Raw genomic sequence first — 19,454 nt, forward strand, 5'->3', positions numbered from 1 at the left:
CAAATCTAAGACTTCTTTTCCTTTGCAATTCATCCACTGCTGTTATCTCAGAAAGTCAGCCTTATCCTAAAATTAGATATATGCTAATATATTTTCTCCTGGTTTTATAGTCTCAAAAGTACTTAATTCTTTAATCAATATGGAATTTATTATATGTGGTATGAAGAGTCTAATATTTACAAGTTAATTAATCAACTGTCTAGCACAAAATAGCTCTTCCTTTCCCTACTGATTTGTCATACCATCTTTATCAAATATAAAAATTTTACATATTCTAGAGTCTGTTTTTGAGCTCTGTTCAGTTGTCTCAACTCCTCTTTCATATGCTCGCTGTATCTTTTCCCCCTCAAGTTTCTAGTTACAAATAAATAATCATAGTCCATCAAAACACCCCAAAGTAACTTCATATTTTCTCATTCTTTCTTTTTTTATATTTTGGCATCCTACTGATTAGTTACTTATCTAAAAGAGTTCATTTTTATCAAATACATGTACATGTATTTGAAAATTTTTAGAAACAGGGAAGCACTTTCACCTTTTTTAAGGAAAGAAACTAGGACTACTTTTCTTTCTTGCTGTTCATACAGTGATATATTGAATATCTTTGATGATTTAAATAATTAATTAATTCAACAAACACTATGTGTCAGCCATTTTCCTAAGCACTAGGTATACAAGACAAAAACAGACAAAAATCCCCACCTTCATGAAGCTTACATTCTGGTGGGGGAGACAGATAAAAACAGGATACATAAATGTTTAAATGTAATGTATCAGACAGTGATGAGTGCTATGGAGAAAAATAAACCAAGAAAGAGGGACAGGAAATTCTGAACAGGTGACTAGAGATGACCTCAATAAGAAGGTCATATGAGTCAAGACCTAAAGAAAGTAAAGGAGCCTTTACTTTTCTTCTATAACTTGACACAAATGGGTTACTTACATTGAAATAACCAGTGTATCTTTAGATATATTTTAAGTATATATATTTTTAAAAATTTATTTATTTTTGGCTGTGTTAGGTCTTCATTGCTGCACGCAGGCTTCTCATTTTAGTGGCTTCTCTTGTTGCGGAGCAAGGGCTCTAGGTGCATGGGCTTCGGTAGTTGTGGCTCACGGGCTTAGCTGTTCCACGGCATGTGGGATCTTCCTGGACCAGGGCTTGAACCCATGTCCCCTGCATTGGCAGGCGGATTCTTAACCACTGCACCACCAGGGAAGCTCTTCAGTATATCTTAAATCAACTACATTAATCATTCATTGCTTTTCTACTACGATGAGTGAAATGTTAATCTTGATATATCAAAAAGGAATCATCGCATATTTTAAACATCAAATTCATCATGAGTTAATTGCCTACCAATGTACTTACAGGAGTGAAGCAGCCTGTTGGAAACCTTTGAACTGTAGAACGAAATACAAAGCTCCTATATTAAAAAAACAAAAATAGATATGATCTTCTAAATCTATTTTTTTTAATGTGAGGATCTTTAACATATTCCCTGTCTCTCATTAAATATTTTAAAATGCTAATCTGGGGACTTCCCTGGTGGTGCAGTAGATAGGGCTCTGTGCTCCCAGTGCAGGGGGCCCAGGTTCGATCCCTGGTCAGGGAACTAGATCCCACATGCATGCCACAACTAAGAGTTTGCATGCCACAACAAGGAGCACACGTGTTACAACTAAGGAGCCCACCAGTCACAACTAAGGAGCCCACCTGCCGCAACTAAGGAGCCCATGTGCTGCAACTGAGGAGCCAGCGAGCCGCAACTAAGACCCAGCGCAACCAAATAAATAAATAAATAATAAATATTTTTTAAAAATGCTAATCTAATATGATGGGCATAAATGAGGTTTAAAAGTCGTTAGTGTTGGGACTTCCCTGGTGGTGCAGTGGTTAATAATCCATCTGCCAGTGCAGGGGACACAGGTTAGATCCCTGTTCCTGGAATATCACACATGCCGTGGAGCAACTAAGCCTGAGCACCACAACTATTGAAGCCCGTGTGCCCTAGAGCCCACACACCACAACTACTGAGCCCATGCGCCTAGAGCCCGAGCTCCACAAGAGAAGCCACAGCAATGAGAAGCCCGTGCACAGCAACAAAGACCCAACGCAGCCAAAAAAAAAAAAAAGTCATTAGTGTTGGTGGTTAAGTATGTAAATAGAAAGGCATCAGTGAAATTAGTAAAAGCAATTTAATAAGTATATAATTACCTGGAAGCATGCTTGGGAACTTGTGCAGGAAGTAGCTCGTATTGTCCTGGTGAAAGCTGAACAGACTACACAGAATGGACAAGGACACCAATAATAGATTAATACAGGTCTCAAACTCACTTTATTATCTATCATTCATAATCCTTTATTTTATTACCATACAACATTATATAATTTATTTTCTATTTTGAGAGTGGAAAAGGTACACTTTCACAGGTAGAGCTTCAAAACACTCAACAGATATTCATTTTTCATGATGAATATTATGACAGTATGCCTACAGTGGTATGGAGAAAAATGCTGTACAATTCATCATATTTTAAATGTACTAGATTCAACAAATCCAATTGATCACCAATTAGTGAGCCTGCTCTGTTGGTAAAGAACTGTGCTAGGTATGGTGGGGAATACAGGAGTGTTCTCATAATACATAAACAATGCTAATATAAAACACTATAATCAACACTAAAAGAAAGATTGAAGATGTTGGGGATAGGGAGAGATTAACCCAACTGGGTGACCAACAGCTAACATCACATATTCAATGGTGAAAAGCTAAAAGCTTTTCCTCTAAGGTCAGGAACAGGACAAGGGTGCCTATGTCTCCATTCCTATTCAACATAGTACTGGAAGTCCTAGCCAGAGTAATTAGGCAAGAAAAAGAAATAAAAGGTAACCAAATTGGAAAGGAAGAAGTAAAACTGTCCCTGTTTGCAGATGACATAATCTTATATATAAAAAACTCTAAAGACTCCACCAAAAAACTGTTTGAACTAATAAGGAAATTCAGTAAAGTTGCAGGATACAAAAACAACATACAAAAATCAGTTGAAAAAAAATCAGTTGAGTTCCTATACACTAACAATGAAGTATCTGAAAAAGAAATTAAGAAAACAATCTCATTTACAATAGCATCAAAACATAAAATACTTAGGAATAAATTTAACTAAGGAGATGGAAGATCTGTACACTGAAAACTATAAGACATTGATGAAAGAAACTGAAGAAGACACAAATAAATGGAAAGATATCCCATGTTTATGGATTAGAAGAATTAATATTGGTAAAATATCCATATTATCCAAAGCAATCTACAGATTCAGTGCAATCCCTATCAAAATCCCAGCAGCATTTTTTCAGAGATATAGAAGAAACAATCCTAAATTCAGTATGGAACCACAAACGGCCCCAGATGGTCAAAGCAATCTTGAGAAAGAAGAACAAAGCTGGAGGGATCACACTTCCTGATTTCAAACTATATTGCAGAGCTACAGTAATCAAAACAGTATGATACCAGAATAAAAACAGACACATAGACTAAAGGAACAAAATAGAGAGCCCAGAAATAAATCCACACAGAAACAGTCAACTAATCTTTGACAAAGTCACCAAGAATACACAATAGGGAAAGGATAGTCCCTTCAATAAATGGTATTGGGGAGACTGGATATCCACATGCAAAAGAACAAAACTAAACCCTATCTTATGCACAACTACTAACTCAAAATGACTGAATACTTAAACATAACATATGAAATGATAAAACACCTAAAAGAAAACATACAGAAAAATCTCCTGGACATTGGTCTCAGCAATGATTTTTTTAGATATGACACCAAAAGTACAGGCAACAAAAGCAAAAATAAACAAGTAGGACTACATCAAAGTATAGCCAAGGGAACAATCAATAAAATGCAAAGGCAACCTAAGGAATGGGAGAAAATATTTGCAAACCATATATCTGATAAGGTGTTAATATCCAAAATATATAAGGAACTCATATAACTCAATAGCAAAAAGACAAGTAATCAAATTTAAAAATGGGCCAAAGACTTGAGTAGACATTTTTCCATAGAAGACATACAAATGACCAACAAGTACATGGAAAGGTGCTCAACATCACTAATCATCAGGGAAATGAAAATCAAAACCACAATGAGATATCACCTCACACCAGTTAGAATGGCTATTATCAAAAACACAAGAAATAACTAGTGTTGGTGAGGATGTGGAGAAAAGGGAACCCTTGTGCACTTTGGTGGGAATATAAAATTGTATAGCCATTATGGAAAACAGTATGGAGGTTCCTCAAAAAATAAAAACAGAACTACCATATGATCTAGCAATCCCACTTCTGGGTATATATCTGAAGGAAACAAAATCAGTATTTGGAAGAGATACCTGCAGTCCCATGTTCACTGCAGCATTATTCACAATAACCGAGCTATGGAAATAACCTAGGCACCCATCCATGGATGAATAGATAATGAAAATGTGATATATATTCCCTTAATGCATAAACTATATTGGAATGTTGTTCAGCCATAAAAAAGAAGGAAAGCCTACCATTTGCAACAACATGGATGAACCCGGAGAACATTATGCCAAGTTGAATAAGCCAGAGAAAGACAAATACCATTTTGTAACAGTTATATGTGCAATCTAAAAAGGTTGTACTCATAGAAACAGAGAGTAAGATGGTGGTTCCCAGATTGGCAGGTGGGGGAAATGGGGAGATGTTGGTCAAAAGGTACAAACTTTATTATAAGATGAATAAGTTCTAGAGATAGAATGTACAGCATGGTGACTATAGTTAATAATACTGTATTGTATACTTGAAAATTGCTAAGAGAGAAGATCTTATGTGCTTTGTGGTTTTGTTTTTTTGTTTTTCTTTTAATTATTTGGCTGTGTCCCATGGCATGTGGGATGTTAGTTCGCAACCAGGGATCGAACCCGCACAGTAGAAGTGTGGTCTTAAACACTGGACTGCCAGGGAAGTCCCCATTCTTATGTGCTCTTATCCCACACACACACAAAATGGCAACCATGTGAGGTGATGGATGTGCTAATTAACTTGATTGTGGTAATCATTTCACAATATGTGTGTGTGTGTGTGTATATATATATATATAACAAATCATGTTGTACACCTTAAATATATTCGATTTTATTTGTCAGTTACACCTCAATAAAGCTGGGGGAAATAATTAAATAAATAAATCCAACTGGGGGATCTAAAGATGGTAAAGACAGTGAGATTTGAGTGGGGTTTTAAGGAAGGTAAGACTTCCTTGAGGGAGGCAAGAGAGGGATTCTAAGAAGGAGAAACACCGTAGAATTTTTCCATTTTGGGAAGGATTCTTCCCAGGATTCAGTAATATAACTCCTCCCTGCCAGCTCCTTGAACAAAGGAAGTTCTGGAGGTCCGGTCAGTCTTCCCCTGGCTTCTCATTCTCTTTCCTTCCCTCCCTCCCTTCCTTCACACATCCCACTCTCTGTGCTTACCAGTTCCTGACACTCCCTTATTTCCCTTACCTCAGGGCTAATATCCACAGACCCAAGGATAGTGGAGCCACCCAGGTAGTTTGCAATGTTTCACAACGGGCAGAGAGATAGTCTCTTCTACAGTGGATTTTTCGGTCCATTAGAAATCCTATCAGGATACTCATAAGATGAATGCAGCCAAAAGACTGTCAGGTACAATATTTTTAGGTACTACTGGTGGAAATTTCATCCGGTGTGTCTTCTTCTCTGAGAAATGGTCTCTTGCTTCACATGGAAGTATCAGTGACTCACCACCTAAACATCTTTATGGTCTGAGAAATAGACAGCATTGGACTTTCTCAAAAAGATGCCTGTCTAATGGTACCAATGATGTTGTTCTTACCAGCACCCTGTAATTTTCATCAGCTCCAGAAACTATGTGAGTCCCAGTCCCTGAGATGTCTTCTGTATCAGATTCACTTTCACTTACCATTCTCTTCACAAATTTACTTGTGACAATCACTGCTCTGCCTTGCAGTTGCTCTATGAGAGTTCATCCTCAAATAATACCTGCTAAATGAGCCAACTTTGAGCACCATTTTTTTTTCATTTAATTGCATGATGAATTGTTCCATCTTATCAATGCTTTGCTCTTCATTATTCTAACACTTAAGTCTTCGATTCCCTGAAGTATTACCTGCCAGCCCCCTCCTAGACACAAAATTTCTCTCTGTTGACACCTTGCTCAATGAAAAACCATCCTGTTGAAAATTCATTCCTTCAGCCATTATTTTACTATGAAGCACTTTGCAAATAAACATGTCTTCAGAGATACTTGATCACAGCTATGAACACAGCTAACAAAAACCAATGAACCGGTTAGATTTTCTCAACCATCATCTCCCAATCAGCTGTTCAAGGATGTCTTTTGAACGCATTGAAATGGATCCTTGGATTCATTCTCTGAGTTAATAGAGGTGCCATTCCATCCTGCCTACCTCCTTTTGACCTAAAACAGATATTGGGAGGTGGTGGGGGTGTGTGGGCAGAATCACCACATTTGTTTCTTTTCACATAAGTTTCATCTTCTAAGACAATGCTAAAGCTAACCTAGACAGAAGTTTGAGGCAATTTTAAATTTTGTTTAATTGTGCTTTTCATTGAAATGTCTCTAGCCTAGGAAGTGAATAAGTTTTAAAATGGAAAATAAAAAGAAATAAGAGCAAAAATATTAGTTGGAAAAATTTTTGATTTCTACAAATGAACATGAATGAAAAGACTATTACTTGCACACTGAAAACAAGTCAAATCTATAGAAAGAAAAAAAAATTAAAGGTAAGTCTCTTTGCTCCCTACCTAACCTCTGCTTCCTAAATGGAAACCACTGTTAATGATTGCTTAAGTATCACCCAAGAAAACAAGTATGCATTTAACATCGTATATATATTTGTTTTTATTTTTACAAATGGGATTATGCTATAAATATTGGTCTGTTCCTTGAGTTTTTTCATTTAGTAATATATCTTGGAGGTGCTTCCATATCAACACAGATAGACATACCTCATTATTTTTAATGGTAGCACAGCATTATATGTATGTAGCATTATATAACTAGCCCTCTAGTTAGATAAATTTATGAACAATGCTGCAGTATTTTATATAAATATCTCACTGTACTTTCATAAGACTATTTGTAGGAACTACTGAGCTCACGTGCCTCAATGAGAGAGCCTGTGTGCCACAAACTATAGAGCCCAGGTGTGCCTGGAGCTGGTGCGCCACAACTAGAGAGAGAAAAAAAAAAACCCATGCCACAACTAGAGAGAAGACCGCACACCACAACTAGAGAAGCCCACACACAGCAACGAAAGATCCCGCATGCTGCAACTAAGACCTGATGCAGCCAAAAAAATAAAGAAATTAAATAAATAAAATTAATATATTTTTTAAAAGACCATTTTTAGGGTAAATTCCTGACAGTGGAATGGTCCCTATGTGCATTTAAAATATGAACAAGAATCATCAAACCACCCTCCAAAATACCTGCAACAATTTTTATGCATACAGAATATCTCTTTCTGTACTCCCTTTGCCAATATAATGGGTATCATCCAACTTAAATTGTTGATCATCTGACAGGCAAAAAATTGTGTCTACCTGCTTTTGTTCTTTTGTAATTATTTAATAATTAGTGGAAGCCAAGCATCACTTTATGTTTTTTAGCAACTGGTATATCTCTTTGTGAGTTGCTAGCTCGTATCATTTTTTCATTTTTATTTGCATTTCTCTGATCATTAGCAATGTTGAGCATCTTTTCATGTGTCTGCTGGCCATCTGTATGTCTTCTTTGGAAAAATGTCTATTCAGGTCTTCTACCATTTTTAATTGTCTTGGTTTTGGGTTTTGTTTTGTTTTTATATTGAGTTGTATGAACTGTTTATCTATTTTGTATATTAACAACTTCCTTATTGGTCATATCATTTGCAAATATTTTCTCCCATTTAGTAGGCTGTCTTTTCATTTTGTTGATGGTTTCCTTTGCTGTGCAAAAGCTTTTAAATTTAATTAGGTCCCATTTGTTTATTTTTGCTTTAGTTTCCTTTGCCTGAGGAGACATATCCAAAAAAATATTGCAGCAGTTTATGTCAGAGAGTGTTCTGCCTATGTTTTGTTCTAGAAGTTTTATGGTTTCTGGTCTTACATTTAGGTCTTTAATCCATTGAGCTTATTTTTGTATATGATGTGGGAAAATGTTCTAATTTCATTCTTTCACATGTAGCTGCCCAGTTTTCCCAGCAGCACTTACTGACGAGACAGTCTTTTTTTCCCCATTGTATATTCTTGCCTCCTTTGTCATAGCTTAACTGACCATAAGTGCGTGGGTTTGCTTCTGAGCTCTCTATTCTGTTCCATTAATCTATGTGTCTGTTTTTGTGCCAGCACCATGCTGTTTTGATCACTATAGCTTTGTAGTATAGCCTGAAGTCAGGGAGAGTCATGATTCCGGCTTTGTTCTTTTATCTCAAGATTGCTTTGGCTATTCAGGGTCTTCTATGGTTCCATATAAATTTTAGGATTATTTGTTCTAGTTATATGAAAAATGTCATGGGTATTTTCATAGGGATTACACTAAATCTGTAGATTTCTTTGGGAAGTATGGATGTTTTAACCATACTAACTCTTCCAAGCCATGAACGTGAAATATCTTTCCATCTCTTTGTATCACTTTCAATTTCCTTCATCAGTATTTTATAGTTTTCAGAGTATAGGTCTTTTACCTCCTTGGTTAAGTTTATTCCTAGGTATTTTATTCTTTTTGCTGTGATTTTAACTGAGATTGTCTTCTTGCTTTCTCTTTCTGACAGTTCATTATTAGAGTATAGAAAAGCAACAGATTTCTGTATATTAATCTTGTACCCTGCAACTTCACCAAATTCATTTATTAGTTCTAATAGTTTTTGTTGGTGCCTTTGCTCATTTTTAAACCAGAATGTCCATTTCAATTGCATTATGAGAGAGCATGACTCATTTTTACCCTTTGAAGCAAGAGTGTTGAAGCCATGCAGTTAGTGGTCAGTGTTTCTTGAAAGTCCCTTGCAGCTTCACTACCTGATGGCACTCTACTCTTCTGCATTGGCTGACCTTGGCCAGTACTGACTCATTGCCTACAGACTGGGGCAGAGTCACCATCTTCTCCTCGCCCCATTCATTGTAGGGAAACTCTGGCACAGACTTATTTGACTTTGGGTTGCTCTGAAACTCCCCTACCATGTTGATTTCAAGCTTAGGCTTTAAACTTTCCCATTTAAATCACTGGATCCAGGTTTCCAGTTGAAAACATAAACAGTGCATTTTAAATGGTCCTGGACTTATACTCTGCAAGATGGAGTGGCACTGGGGCACAATTTTTCTGTGGGGCATTTTGGCAATGCATCTCAAAAGACTTAGACATCTACATGCCCTTTCCTCAACAACTCCACTCTCTGACTAAAAGCAGGAAATGGCTGAATATGCAGTATTAGTATTAGGTTATGTCCTTACAGTAGAATACTATGCAGCTATTTAAAATGATGTAGAGAATACATGATGGTGTGAAAAAGATTCACAATATACTTCCAAGGGAAAAAAAGAGTTCTGCTTTCTGCTAATAGCAGGCTAGGTTATTTGGATGATGAAACTTCCCACTGCAGACAACTACTAGAAATGAGAGTTGAAATATTAAAAATAGACAGAGCTTTTAAAAAGATATGAAATTGATGACAATAAGGAATATAAACCCCACAAACCAAGAGATAGCAAGAAACCAGACAGGCAAATGGCCCAGTTTTGCTCAGAGGATGTATGCTGGTCCAGACTAAACTCAGCAGAGGAACAGAGCTGGGTTTGAGTGAACTTCAGAGCCCTAGAAGGATCCAGAGGCCAAAGCCTGGACCATCAATGTTGCTGATTTAATGGAAGTCCTACCAACAGGAATTGGAGGCCCTAAAAGGGGACTTCCTGAAAGCAAACCTACCACCTCACCCCAATGCTAGGGACGGCAAAAAGAGTTGTCTTGGTGCTAAGGAGAATTAGGAAAGGGGGAAGAAACACATCCTTGAGAGACTGTAACCGTGGGCTGGTTCCTTTCATGGATTCAGTCCAAATGCCCATCACTAGAGTGATTCAAGAATATATAAGCAGTGTATTTCAAGTGGCACCAAACTGGTAGCTCCCCTAAGTATTAGCAGAAGCAAAAGTAAACCTTCTCTGAAGGAAAAAGGCTTTCATCTTAGGGAATTCATGAAAACAACCTTTCAGTGGGAACGAGCAACACACAGTCAAAGATAATCACACATCCAAGGAACCAAAATGAGTAAGGCCGAGGCAGATTTCAGAAATGTAAGCAATCATTAATTCATTCATGTATTCAACAAATATTAACCATCAGACACTGTTCTAGAGGCAAAGATGTAGCAGTGAACAAAGCAGGTAAGTATTCATGTCCTCATGAAGCTTCACTCTCACGGAAGGAGGCAGACAACAAATAATAAATGCAAAGTGCAAATAAATTATATAGTATACTGAGGGCTCTAGGTGCTATGGAAACAATGAAAGAGCAGGGTAGGAGGGTCAGGAGTGTCAGGTGGCCAATTTAAATGAGGCTCATTGAGAAGGTGACACTTGAACAAAGACTTGAAGGAGAGGGGATAAGCCATGCAGATATCTGGGATAAGAGCATATGAAGGAAGATCCAGTGCAAGGACCCTGAGGTCAGAGTGGGAGTAGCAAATTCAAGAAGCAGCCAGGATGAGGCCAGTGGGGCAGGATGAGAGTGAGGGAAGACACAAGAGATGAGGTCACAAATGAAGCCTATCCACCATCAACCTGTTGGTCCTGAAAACAAGCCACTCAGAGATCACACCGACTATCACAAAGCCTGAACCCAGAGGTTCTCAATCAGGAATGTTTTTTTGGTTTTTGGTTCCCCCCTTCCTCAGGGGAAATTTGGACAATGTCTGGAGACAGTTTCAGTTGTTACAGCTGGGAGGGGGGGATTGCTAATTGGCATCTAATTATCCTGAAATGCTGCTAAACATCCTACAAAGCACAGAACCGCCCCCTACCACAGAGAATTATCCTGACCCAAGAGTCAATAGTGCCAAGGGTGAGAAACCCTAAATTCGACATAAAATGGAGAAGTCAAAAAGGCAGTTGGATATACAAGTCTGGAGTTCAACAGATAAGTTTGGGCAGGAGATATACATTCAGAAATTCATAAACAAATAACTGGTGTTCAAAGCCTTGAGACTGAATCAGATCAGCGGGGAGTGAGTGTAGATGGGGAAGAGGTGTTGTGTGCCTGGCGTTCCAACAGGAAGAGGGCAGGGAAGAGGGGCTGAACCGGTCAAAAGGCTGAGAAGAGGAAAACAAGAATGAGGTTTGAGGAGGAGGTGTCAGGGGTTTGGAAAGAGGGGAGATGTGAGAGAAAGCTACCCAGGAGAATGGGAGAGTAAACAGACTAGGGAAGTCCATTCTGGGCCCACAGGAGGTGAAGAATTTAAAATGAGACTAGTCATCTGGCTACACAGATGCAGGTTCAAAGTTCGAAGAGAGATTTTTTTTTTTTTTTTTTTTTTTTTGCAGTACGTGGGCCTCTCGCTGTTGTAGCCTCTCCCGTTGCGGAGCACAGGCTCCAGATGCACAGGCTCAGCAGCCATGGCTCACGGGCCTAGCCGCTCCGCGGCATATGGGATCTTCCCGGACCGGGGCACGAACCCGTGTCCCCTGCATCGGCAGGCAGACTCTCAACCACTGCGCCACCAGGGAAGCCCTCGAAGAGAGATTTGACTAGGGTTGTGGCTTTGCCAAACAAGTGAGATGAGCCATCAGGGGCCAGGGAATTGAGGGCGTGTGCAGGGAGTAACTCTAATGATTAACTTAAGCTTTGAAAGGAAGGAAAGCACTGAAAGTTGAGAGGCAATGAAAGGTGGTAGTATAATCAGATAGGGTAGGGAGTCCGCAGAGAAAGAAAATGAGGCATGGCTTTCCTGACATAAGAGAAGCCATTTTTGGCCTAAGCCATTTTGTGATCTAAGCCTGGCCTCGGTAATTAATGATCTTACGGGAAGTGAGGAAATGCAGGAACAAAGAAAAAGCAGTCAAGGAACAATAGGTCAGCAATAAAACAGAGTCCCAGTTCCTCGTCAAGGGATATACATAACAATTTGATACGCGTCTTTGAGTTCTGCAGGAACTAAGGCCTCCACCCAGGTGGAGGATAGAAGGATGATGCTGCCCCTCCTGACTTCAATCAACTAAAGCTTGGACTCTGTCGACCTTTGCCCTGATCCTACGCTGAATTCTCCTCTGCTCAAGCCCCATCATGAATATGCATGTACCTTTAGCTTTAGACTTCCCCAATTTTGCTGTTGGGGAGACACTGCTTTGGGAAAGATACCTGTTTTCTCCTAACTTGCTGCAAGTAATAAATCCTTCCTCCTCCCGCTCTTTGGCTTAGTTGTATCTTTTGGTTCGACACCCACCAGGAGGCAAACTCATTTTTCGGGCAACAGTGAGATCAATGGATTGTAGACTGGGTGGGAACAGAAAAATTGTTGAGGTTGGGATATTAGAGTGGGTAAGGCAGAAGATCAGGGGAGAGTGATCAGAGTGGGATGCATGCAACTGAAATTAAGGAGGGTTGAAATGATTGGTGTTGAAAAAAATTTAAGGAGTGAGGGCTGAAGTGCAGGAGAGTTCAAGAAACTGAGAAGCCAGATTGTTGGAAAATCATCATCTACGAGTGTACTGAAATTATGACAGGAGTAGTGGAAAAGAGTGACAGGGTGCAAAGGGAGCTAAAATCATCCAGAAATAAGGTGGAGTAACACAGGGGTTACTGGGATGACTGCAACACTGGGAAAAAGCAGGTCATAAAATTACATAATGGAGAGAAAAGTCCCACTTCTGTTCATATATTCTAAAATAAAAACATTATTTCTCTAATAAGAAAAAAATTACTGTAAAAGTTGTAGGTCTATATCAAATAGTCTTTGGAAAGAGCCAGATATAGATGAGTATACACACATACACATTCAAATGTGAATATAAATATATCTATGCACATATGATTCTTTGATATAGATTCTCCTCTTGAGTTACATGCTTCAGAATAAAGGTGTTAAAAATAGTAAAAACTTTCTTACAAATGAAGAACAGCACTAACAAGATATAATGTGAATATTCTATTAAAAATTATGATGCTTGAGAATGCTGTTCTATCTTAATAAATAACAATAATGTATACTGTATCTACCTCGAATTCCAATTATTATTTTACTGAGTTCTGCTATTAAAAAAACAGAATTATGAATTTTTTTCTCCTACTTCACTTCATACAAACACTTTAATGCAAGCAGGATCATATGCCTAGATGCAAAAGATAGAACTATAAAGTTTCTAGAAGAAAGCATAGGAGAATATGTGTACAGCCTTAGAGTAGGCAGGGATTTCTTTTTTTTTTTTTTTTTTTGCGGTACTCGGGCCTCTCACTGCTGTGGCCTCTCCCGCCGCGGAGCACAGGATCCGGAGGCGTAGGCCCAGAGGCCATGGCTCACGGGCCCAGCCGCTCCGCGGCATGTGGGATCCTCCTGGACCGGGGCACGAACCTGTGTCCCCTGCATCGGCAGGTGGACTCCCAACCACTGCGCCACCAGGGAAGCCCTCTTTATTTTTTAAATTAATTTTTATTGGAGTATAGTTGCTTTACCAGAATTATGAATTTTATTGGTCACTAAACAGGGTTACATCTGAATAGCTCTCCTCCCGTGAATATATGATTATATGCCTTTGAAACAGAAAATTAGGAAAACATTTAATTCTTCCAGTTTCTGGAGCTCAAGCCTTTGTGGGAGGTAGGGAGAGAGAGGAGAAAGAAAGGAAAGAAACAGGAAAAGTATGTTTTCAGAAGGTTTTTATCCATCCCTCTGGGTAAGCCACACTCTTTCGGTCTTTTAAAGCTTTAAATTTTGCCTAATACCAATCATCTATGTTTTCTCCTTTCAGCAGTGGGCCTGGGCCTACCCTTAGAAACCTCTAAAAGCCAGAAGAGAGGAAGCAGAAGAGAAGTAAATGGCGAGGGAGGCTAACGAAGAATGATTTTGTATTGGAGGTGGCCAGAACGATTTCACACGTTGCCTGTTTACCTGATACCAAGTCATAAAAGTCTAATTTAGTGTTTGTATTCAGCCACTGAACCAAACGGGATAAGATTTATCCCATGAACGTTTATCATCCTGTCCTGTTTCAAAGCTATAATTTGCAAAGCTGCAGGAAGGGTTCACGGTTGGATACGACAGGTGCTCATCCTGCTGAAGGTTCCTTGTCCACCCTACTAACCACACCCCTTCCATTTAATTCAACCTCCTGTGGCAATGCATCTTCTCAGGTTATCACTATATTATTCTGATAAGGTGGTGAAGACTGATACTATTATTAGCTCCTTTATAGATGGGAGATATTAAGGCCCAAAGTCCCAAATAACAAAGTCCAAGTCCCAGCTCTGGCCCTTGGGCAGGCCCCAGACACTGCTCTGCCCCTCCCGTGAAACAGCTCCCTCGGATTCCAGCCCCTGAAACCCTGCCCCTCATTCAAGGCCAGAGGCGCAAGGTAGACTGGAAAAAGCACCAAATTGGGGCTCAGAAGCCCTCTGTTAAAAGTACTGCCTCCCCTCTTTATTAGCTATGTGCCTCAGAACCAGTTACTTCATCTCTGTTCACCTCAGTTTTCTCATGTGCAAAATGGGGATTAACATCCGTTTTGCCTATCTCAGAATGCCTGTGACGAACTACTAGGAGAATATATGTGGAAGCTCACAGCAAACCGTTAAGAGCCACACGAATGTCATATGTTATCCAAGGTCCAGCTTGAGTCCTGCTCAATCCAGGGAGCCTTCCAGACTTTCAATCCCACCCCCTGGCATTTCCTCTTACACTATTTATCTCAGTACTTGATCTATGGGCTCTTGTGTTGTTATTTAAATATTTCCAAGTCAGGAACATCTTCCCTCAGAAGAGCCTAGCCCAGGGCTATAAGCAAGCAGTTCTCTGTATTCTCAATGTGATGCATGAACTGGTGGAGCTGAGAGTACACCCTGACCCTCCTGGTACCAGGGTGCTCATTTCTACAAGAAATTTTGCAAAAGCTTCCCTATGGTGTATAGTTATACTCACGCTCTAATAAGAGGATTACTGACTGAAAGGCAAAGTTTTCTCTTTAAAAGAAGAGGGCACACCATATCAACTGCTTGAAGAGACCAGAAGCATGGCCCCATCACCGATAAGACCCCAAGTCAGGGGAATCCTGCCAACAGTTCCCAGCGAGGGAAAAAAAAATTCCCCATGCACTCACTTTAGGTTGAAGAGGTCTCACAGGGATACACCTTGCTGGATATATTTGCAAATGAGACAGCCTTTTGTTTGATTTCTGGACGAAATAAGGCATTCTACAGGTTTTCAGTTTCTCCTGGGGAAAATACACTCTGAGTATAGAGAATATTTTCCTCAGGGCCTCTTGGTAGCTTTCCCATACAAAGCCAGTTGCTAGTAGTGTTTTACCTGATCTCTGCAAACCAGCGTGCTGGGGTTTGACCGTGGTTTGTCTTTAAACGAGTAGGTGGCCACTTGCTACTTTAACAAGTCCAAGAAGTCAGGAGGCATGTACTGGGGAAGGTCATTTAATACCAGATCGTTTCTTTGCAGAAGAGGTGGTTTTTTCCTTCCTTCATTTTTAAAACTGTATGTTGCTATCACTGGATTTAATAGAGATTCTTCAATAAAAGTTTTCAAGTGGTAAGTGCCAGGATTAGGAGCGTTCTGTGGAGAACTGACATCATTTTTAAAGTCAGTGTGTACACTGGTTAACATCTCTTAAAGCATCGTTCTTGCAAAGGTCACTCCTAAGTAGCATTTCTCTCTGTTTTACAGTTTAATAAGATTCTATCAAATAGAGTAAACACTCCCACCAGAACAATACTTCAAGACAATCATGATGATTTCCTTTCTGAGACAATTGCTAAATTATAGCAAATGGGTTACAGCCATAGTTGAAGTTTTAACTTTTTAAAAAGTAGCTTCAGAGATACTTAAACTTGAGATTCAATTTGACTGTAAATGTCAGGCCTCTCATGAGAGCCCTCAGGATAAGCTTTGTGACTAAACAGAAGTTATCCTACTTCTGCTTAGTAGATACCACGTGTTTCTTTCTAGCCCTCAAGTGGGAAGCTAAAGGATAATAACACGAGACTGAGGATGAATTGGCAGAACACATGGCCTAATTAGTCCCATAAGAGGTTTGGTACTTTTAAATCACAACCACAGTATGGCTGAATGGCCAGACCTGACAGTTTAGCTGCTGCTGCTTTTGTGGCCATCTTCCCACTGAGCACTCAGCTCAGTTCTACCATTAAAATTAGTTCAATTCCAAGGAGGCTTTGGATCCTGAGGCCCCTCTGTTATAGAAAGGTGTGAAAAGAAAATATTTCTGCCGTATAGAAACAATGTATCTTGAGAGGCAGATCTTCCAGTCATCTTTCTTTTGTATATTACCGTCTTGTTTTCATACATTGGTCATGTTAACAAAAGTTATCATAGACTCTTTTTATCTAAGTAAGATAACAACCAAAATCAAACACATTTCCGGAATGCATGCTTTTTCTTCCTTGTGTAATCTCACCAAGGTCATAAACTAGGTTGACTTTATCAAGATATCCTGTAAAACACCTGGATTCCTAGAGTTGTTTTACTTCCAAGCTTTTACTGCATTCAAAATTTAAAGTTAGTTTCTCAGTCATATGCTGATACTAAAATTATAAATATGAAATAAGGCCCATGTAGATTTTTTTTAAGGCCCATGTAGATTTGAACAACCATTGTTTTCTTAAAATTAAGTATTAGTGACTTAATCAGGTTAGACTGATTATAATACTAATAAGAATGAGAATACTTTGAATAGGAAAGGATGAAAATATACATACTGTTAACGCTATTCTCCACCATCCTTCTCTTTCAAAAGATGACTTCCGGCTTGGTTTCTATTAATAAACATAAAATGTGCTTATTCATTTTAGAAGTGATCCCCTGGAAGTTAAATATCACTTATAAAACATGTACTTGAAGAAATGGATACCAGTACCAAACTGGTCAGCCTGAATTAAAATAAAAGCTACATAATGATAAATTTTGCCTGTAATATTTCCTTAAATTACTATTTTATGATCTTAAGTGCTTTTTAAACATCTAAATTCCCTTTGGGTAAATTAGAGTAATAAACATCCCCATCTCACAGAGATGTCATGAGAATAATTAGAGGTGACAAAATTTGGTGCTCTTAGGAAGAAAAGAGTTGTATAAACCCAAAATTGTGTTAGTATAATTGTTATTAAGATTTATGGCTCAGGGAGCTCAAGGTAAAAATGTATAGTCATCAAGTTAATGGGATATTGGGATACAAATTCCTGGCAATATGGCAAATGTTGAACACTGCCATTTCCTGGATTTACACATGCTATGACTTGGGCTTGAACTCCAGCTCGGCCACTGGCTAGGAGCACTAGGCAAGTTAACCCTCGTGGACCTCAGCTTCCTCTTAGGAATACAAAAAAAGGCACCAGGCCTGGCATGAAAAGAAGGCATTGTAAAACCTGTACCCACAACCAGGGCTCAGTAAGTGGCAGCTTTTATTTTTAACATCTCATCTGTCAAGTTAAGAAGATTATTTTGATATTCTTCAGTTTCCAAGGACGCTCGTCTTCCATTGTAAGTACTTTACACCCACTTATTATCCCATACTTGTTTCAGCTTCACTGTCAACAGAACACGGTTGTTTAGTTTTTTCCTTTTGTGCTATTTCCAGTAGGTAATATCATTAAAATACTGAGTTCTACTTTCATTTAGAATACTTTTGTTATTACTATGAAATATAGGTTATCTCAAGCAACAAGACATTAAAAATAATAATCTAATCAGTCAACGGATATAATTAATTATTCCTGTCTAGCAACTTATATCCACTTACAAGTACCCTTGGGCTTTAGTTTTACTATGAAATATAGGCATTTCTCTAAAAAAGCATTGTTTCATACTCACTGCTAAGTCTGAATTTCTTCCTATACATTCCCTTTATTAGATTTATGTTGAATCTTCTCTGTTGCACATTTATAGTCACAGAAATCAAACTTTTTCGGGCAGGTCGAGACAGGTCTCCACCTCTACCTAGGACCAGGGAAATGAGGTGGGAAGAAGGGAGAAGTAAACATATATCTAAAGGAAGGTAATTGGCGGCTGCTGTTTTGTTTTGCCCAAGACAGGTGATCTCAACTTCACCTATCTCCCACTTCCAATTCACTTCAAGGGTGAATCACTTTACACAAGACGGGCTAGACATCCCTTGCCCAAACTTATTTAAAAACTAAACAAAGATACTTTCAAATATTTTATAAATACTAAAGTAGGAAGCAGGGCAAAAACGTGTCCAATAGACTAAGGAAGGAAAAACGCATTCTCTCGGCAGACAGAGGGGGAAAGTGAAAGAAATCTAATTACCCTATTAAAACAGTTGTCCAGTGCAATTACCAGTAGGTAAGGGGGGGGGAAACAACACAGAAAACAAAGGGCGAATGGGAAGGATAATGGAGAGCGAGGGAAGAGGAGTGCAAACGAAGTGGCACTCAAATACCGATCGGGATGAAAGGACTGCAGGCGCCGACGTGAACGTAGGGAGAAGCGGAGGGGCGCCAGAGCCCGGGATTAAAGAGAGGTGGGACTTGGGGCGGAGCTCGGCGAGGGGAACGTTGTTGTAGAGGTGGGAGGGCAGGAAAGGAAGGCGGTACCGAGGCCGCCCCGCCTCGCTCCTTCCCTTACTGTGGCGGAGGCGATGGCCATGATTGGCTGGTCCATTGCTGCCGCCTCGCTCCCTAGGCCGAGGCTGGCGTCCGGTTGCCAGGAGGCGCCTCAGTCCGCCGGTTCCTGAGCGTGCGCAGGGCACCCGCCAGGTTCGTCTCCCGATGCGGGGTAAGGGAGGCGGGCACACGCTTGGAGGGCCCACAGCAAGCAAGACTCACGCAGAGGAAATGGGTCGAGACCGTCAGGCACATGCGTGGTAAGGAAACCTAAAGAGCGCGGGAGTCGCCAGAGAGCCCTCGGCAAGTATCTGCGCCAAGGGAGACTTGCAAAGGCTAAAGCGCCCCAGGATCTCCATCAGCCCTTTCCCAAATCACCTCATGCTTGATACGCATACTTAGATTTAAGGCAAAAATCAACCTCAGCACCCACTTTATTTTTTGAATTTTATTTTTTTATACAGCAGGTTCTTATTACTTATTTTATACCTATTAGTGTATACATGTCAATCCCAATCTCCCAATTCATCCCACCACCACCTCCACCCCTCCACCCCTTTCCCCCCTTGGATAGCACCCACTTCCTAAGATTGT

At 39.6% G+C, this 19,454-nt stretch overlaps 1 protein-coding gene across 1 annotated transcript in view; it reads right to left on the reverse strand.

The window, feature by feature from the left end:
* STPG4 (sperm-tail PG-rich repeat containing 4) overlaps positions 1-18,903 on the reverse strand; it is a gene marked incomplete at both ends in the record, with an annotated part of 37,793 nt that extends 18,890 nt beyond the window's left edge. Inside the window, 6 exon segments of the mRNA XM_082642394.1 lie at positions 1,373-1,427; positions 2,219-2,283; positions 15,580-15,648; positions 15,652-15,837; positions 16,998-17,054; positions 18,883-18,903. Of these exon segments, the coding sequence (XP_082498520.1) occupies positions 1,373-1,427; positions 2,219-2,283; positions 15,580-15,648; positions 15,652-15,837; positions 16,998-17,054; positions 18,883-18,903 (453 nt within the window).
* Positions 18,904-19,454: the final 551 nt, after the last annotated feature.

Source organism: Mesoplodon mirus, assembly GCF_964341445.2.
Source record: "Mesoplodon mirus genome assembly, chromosome: 14".
Classification (NCBI taxonomy): domain Eukaryota; kingdom Metazoa; phylum Chordata; class Mammalia; order Artiodactyla; family Ziphiidae; genus Mesoplodon; species Mesoplodon mirus.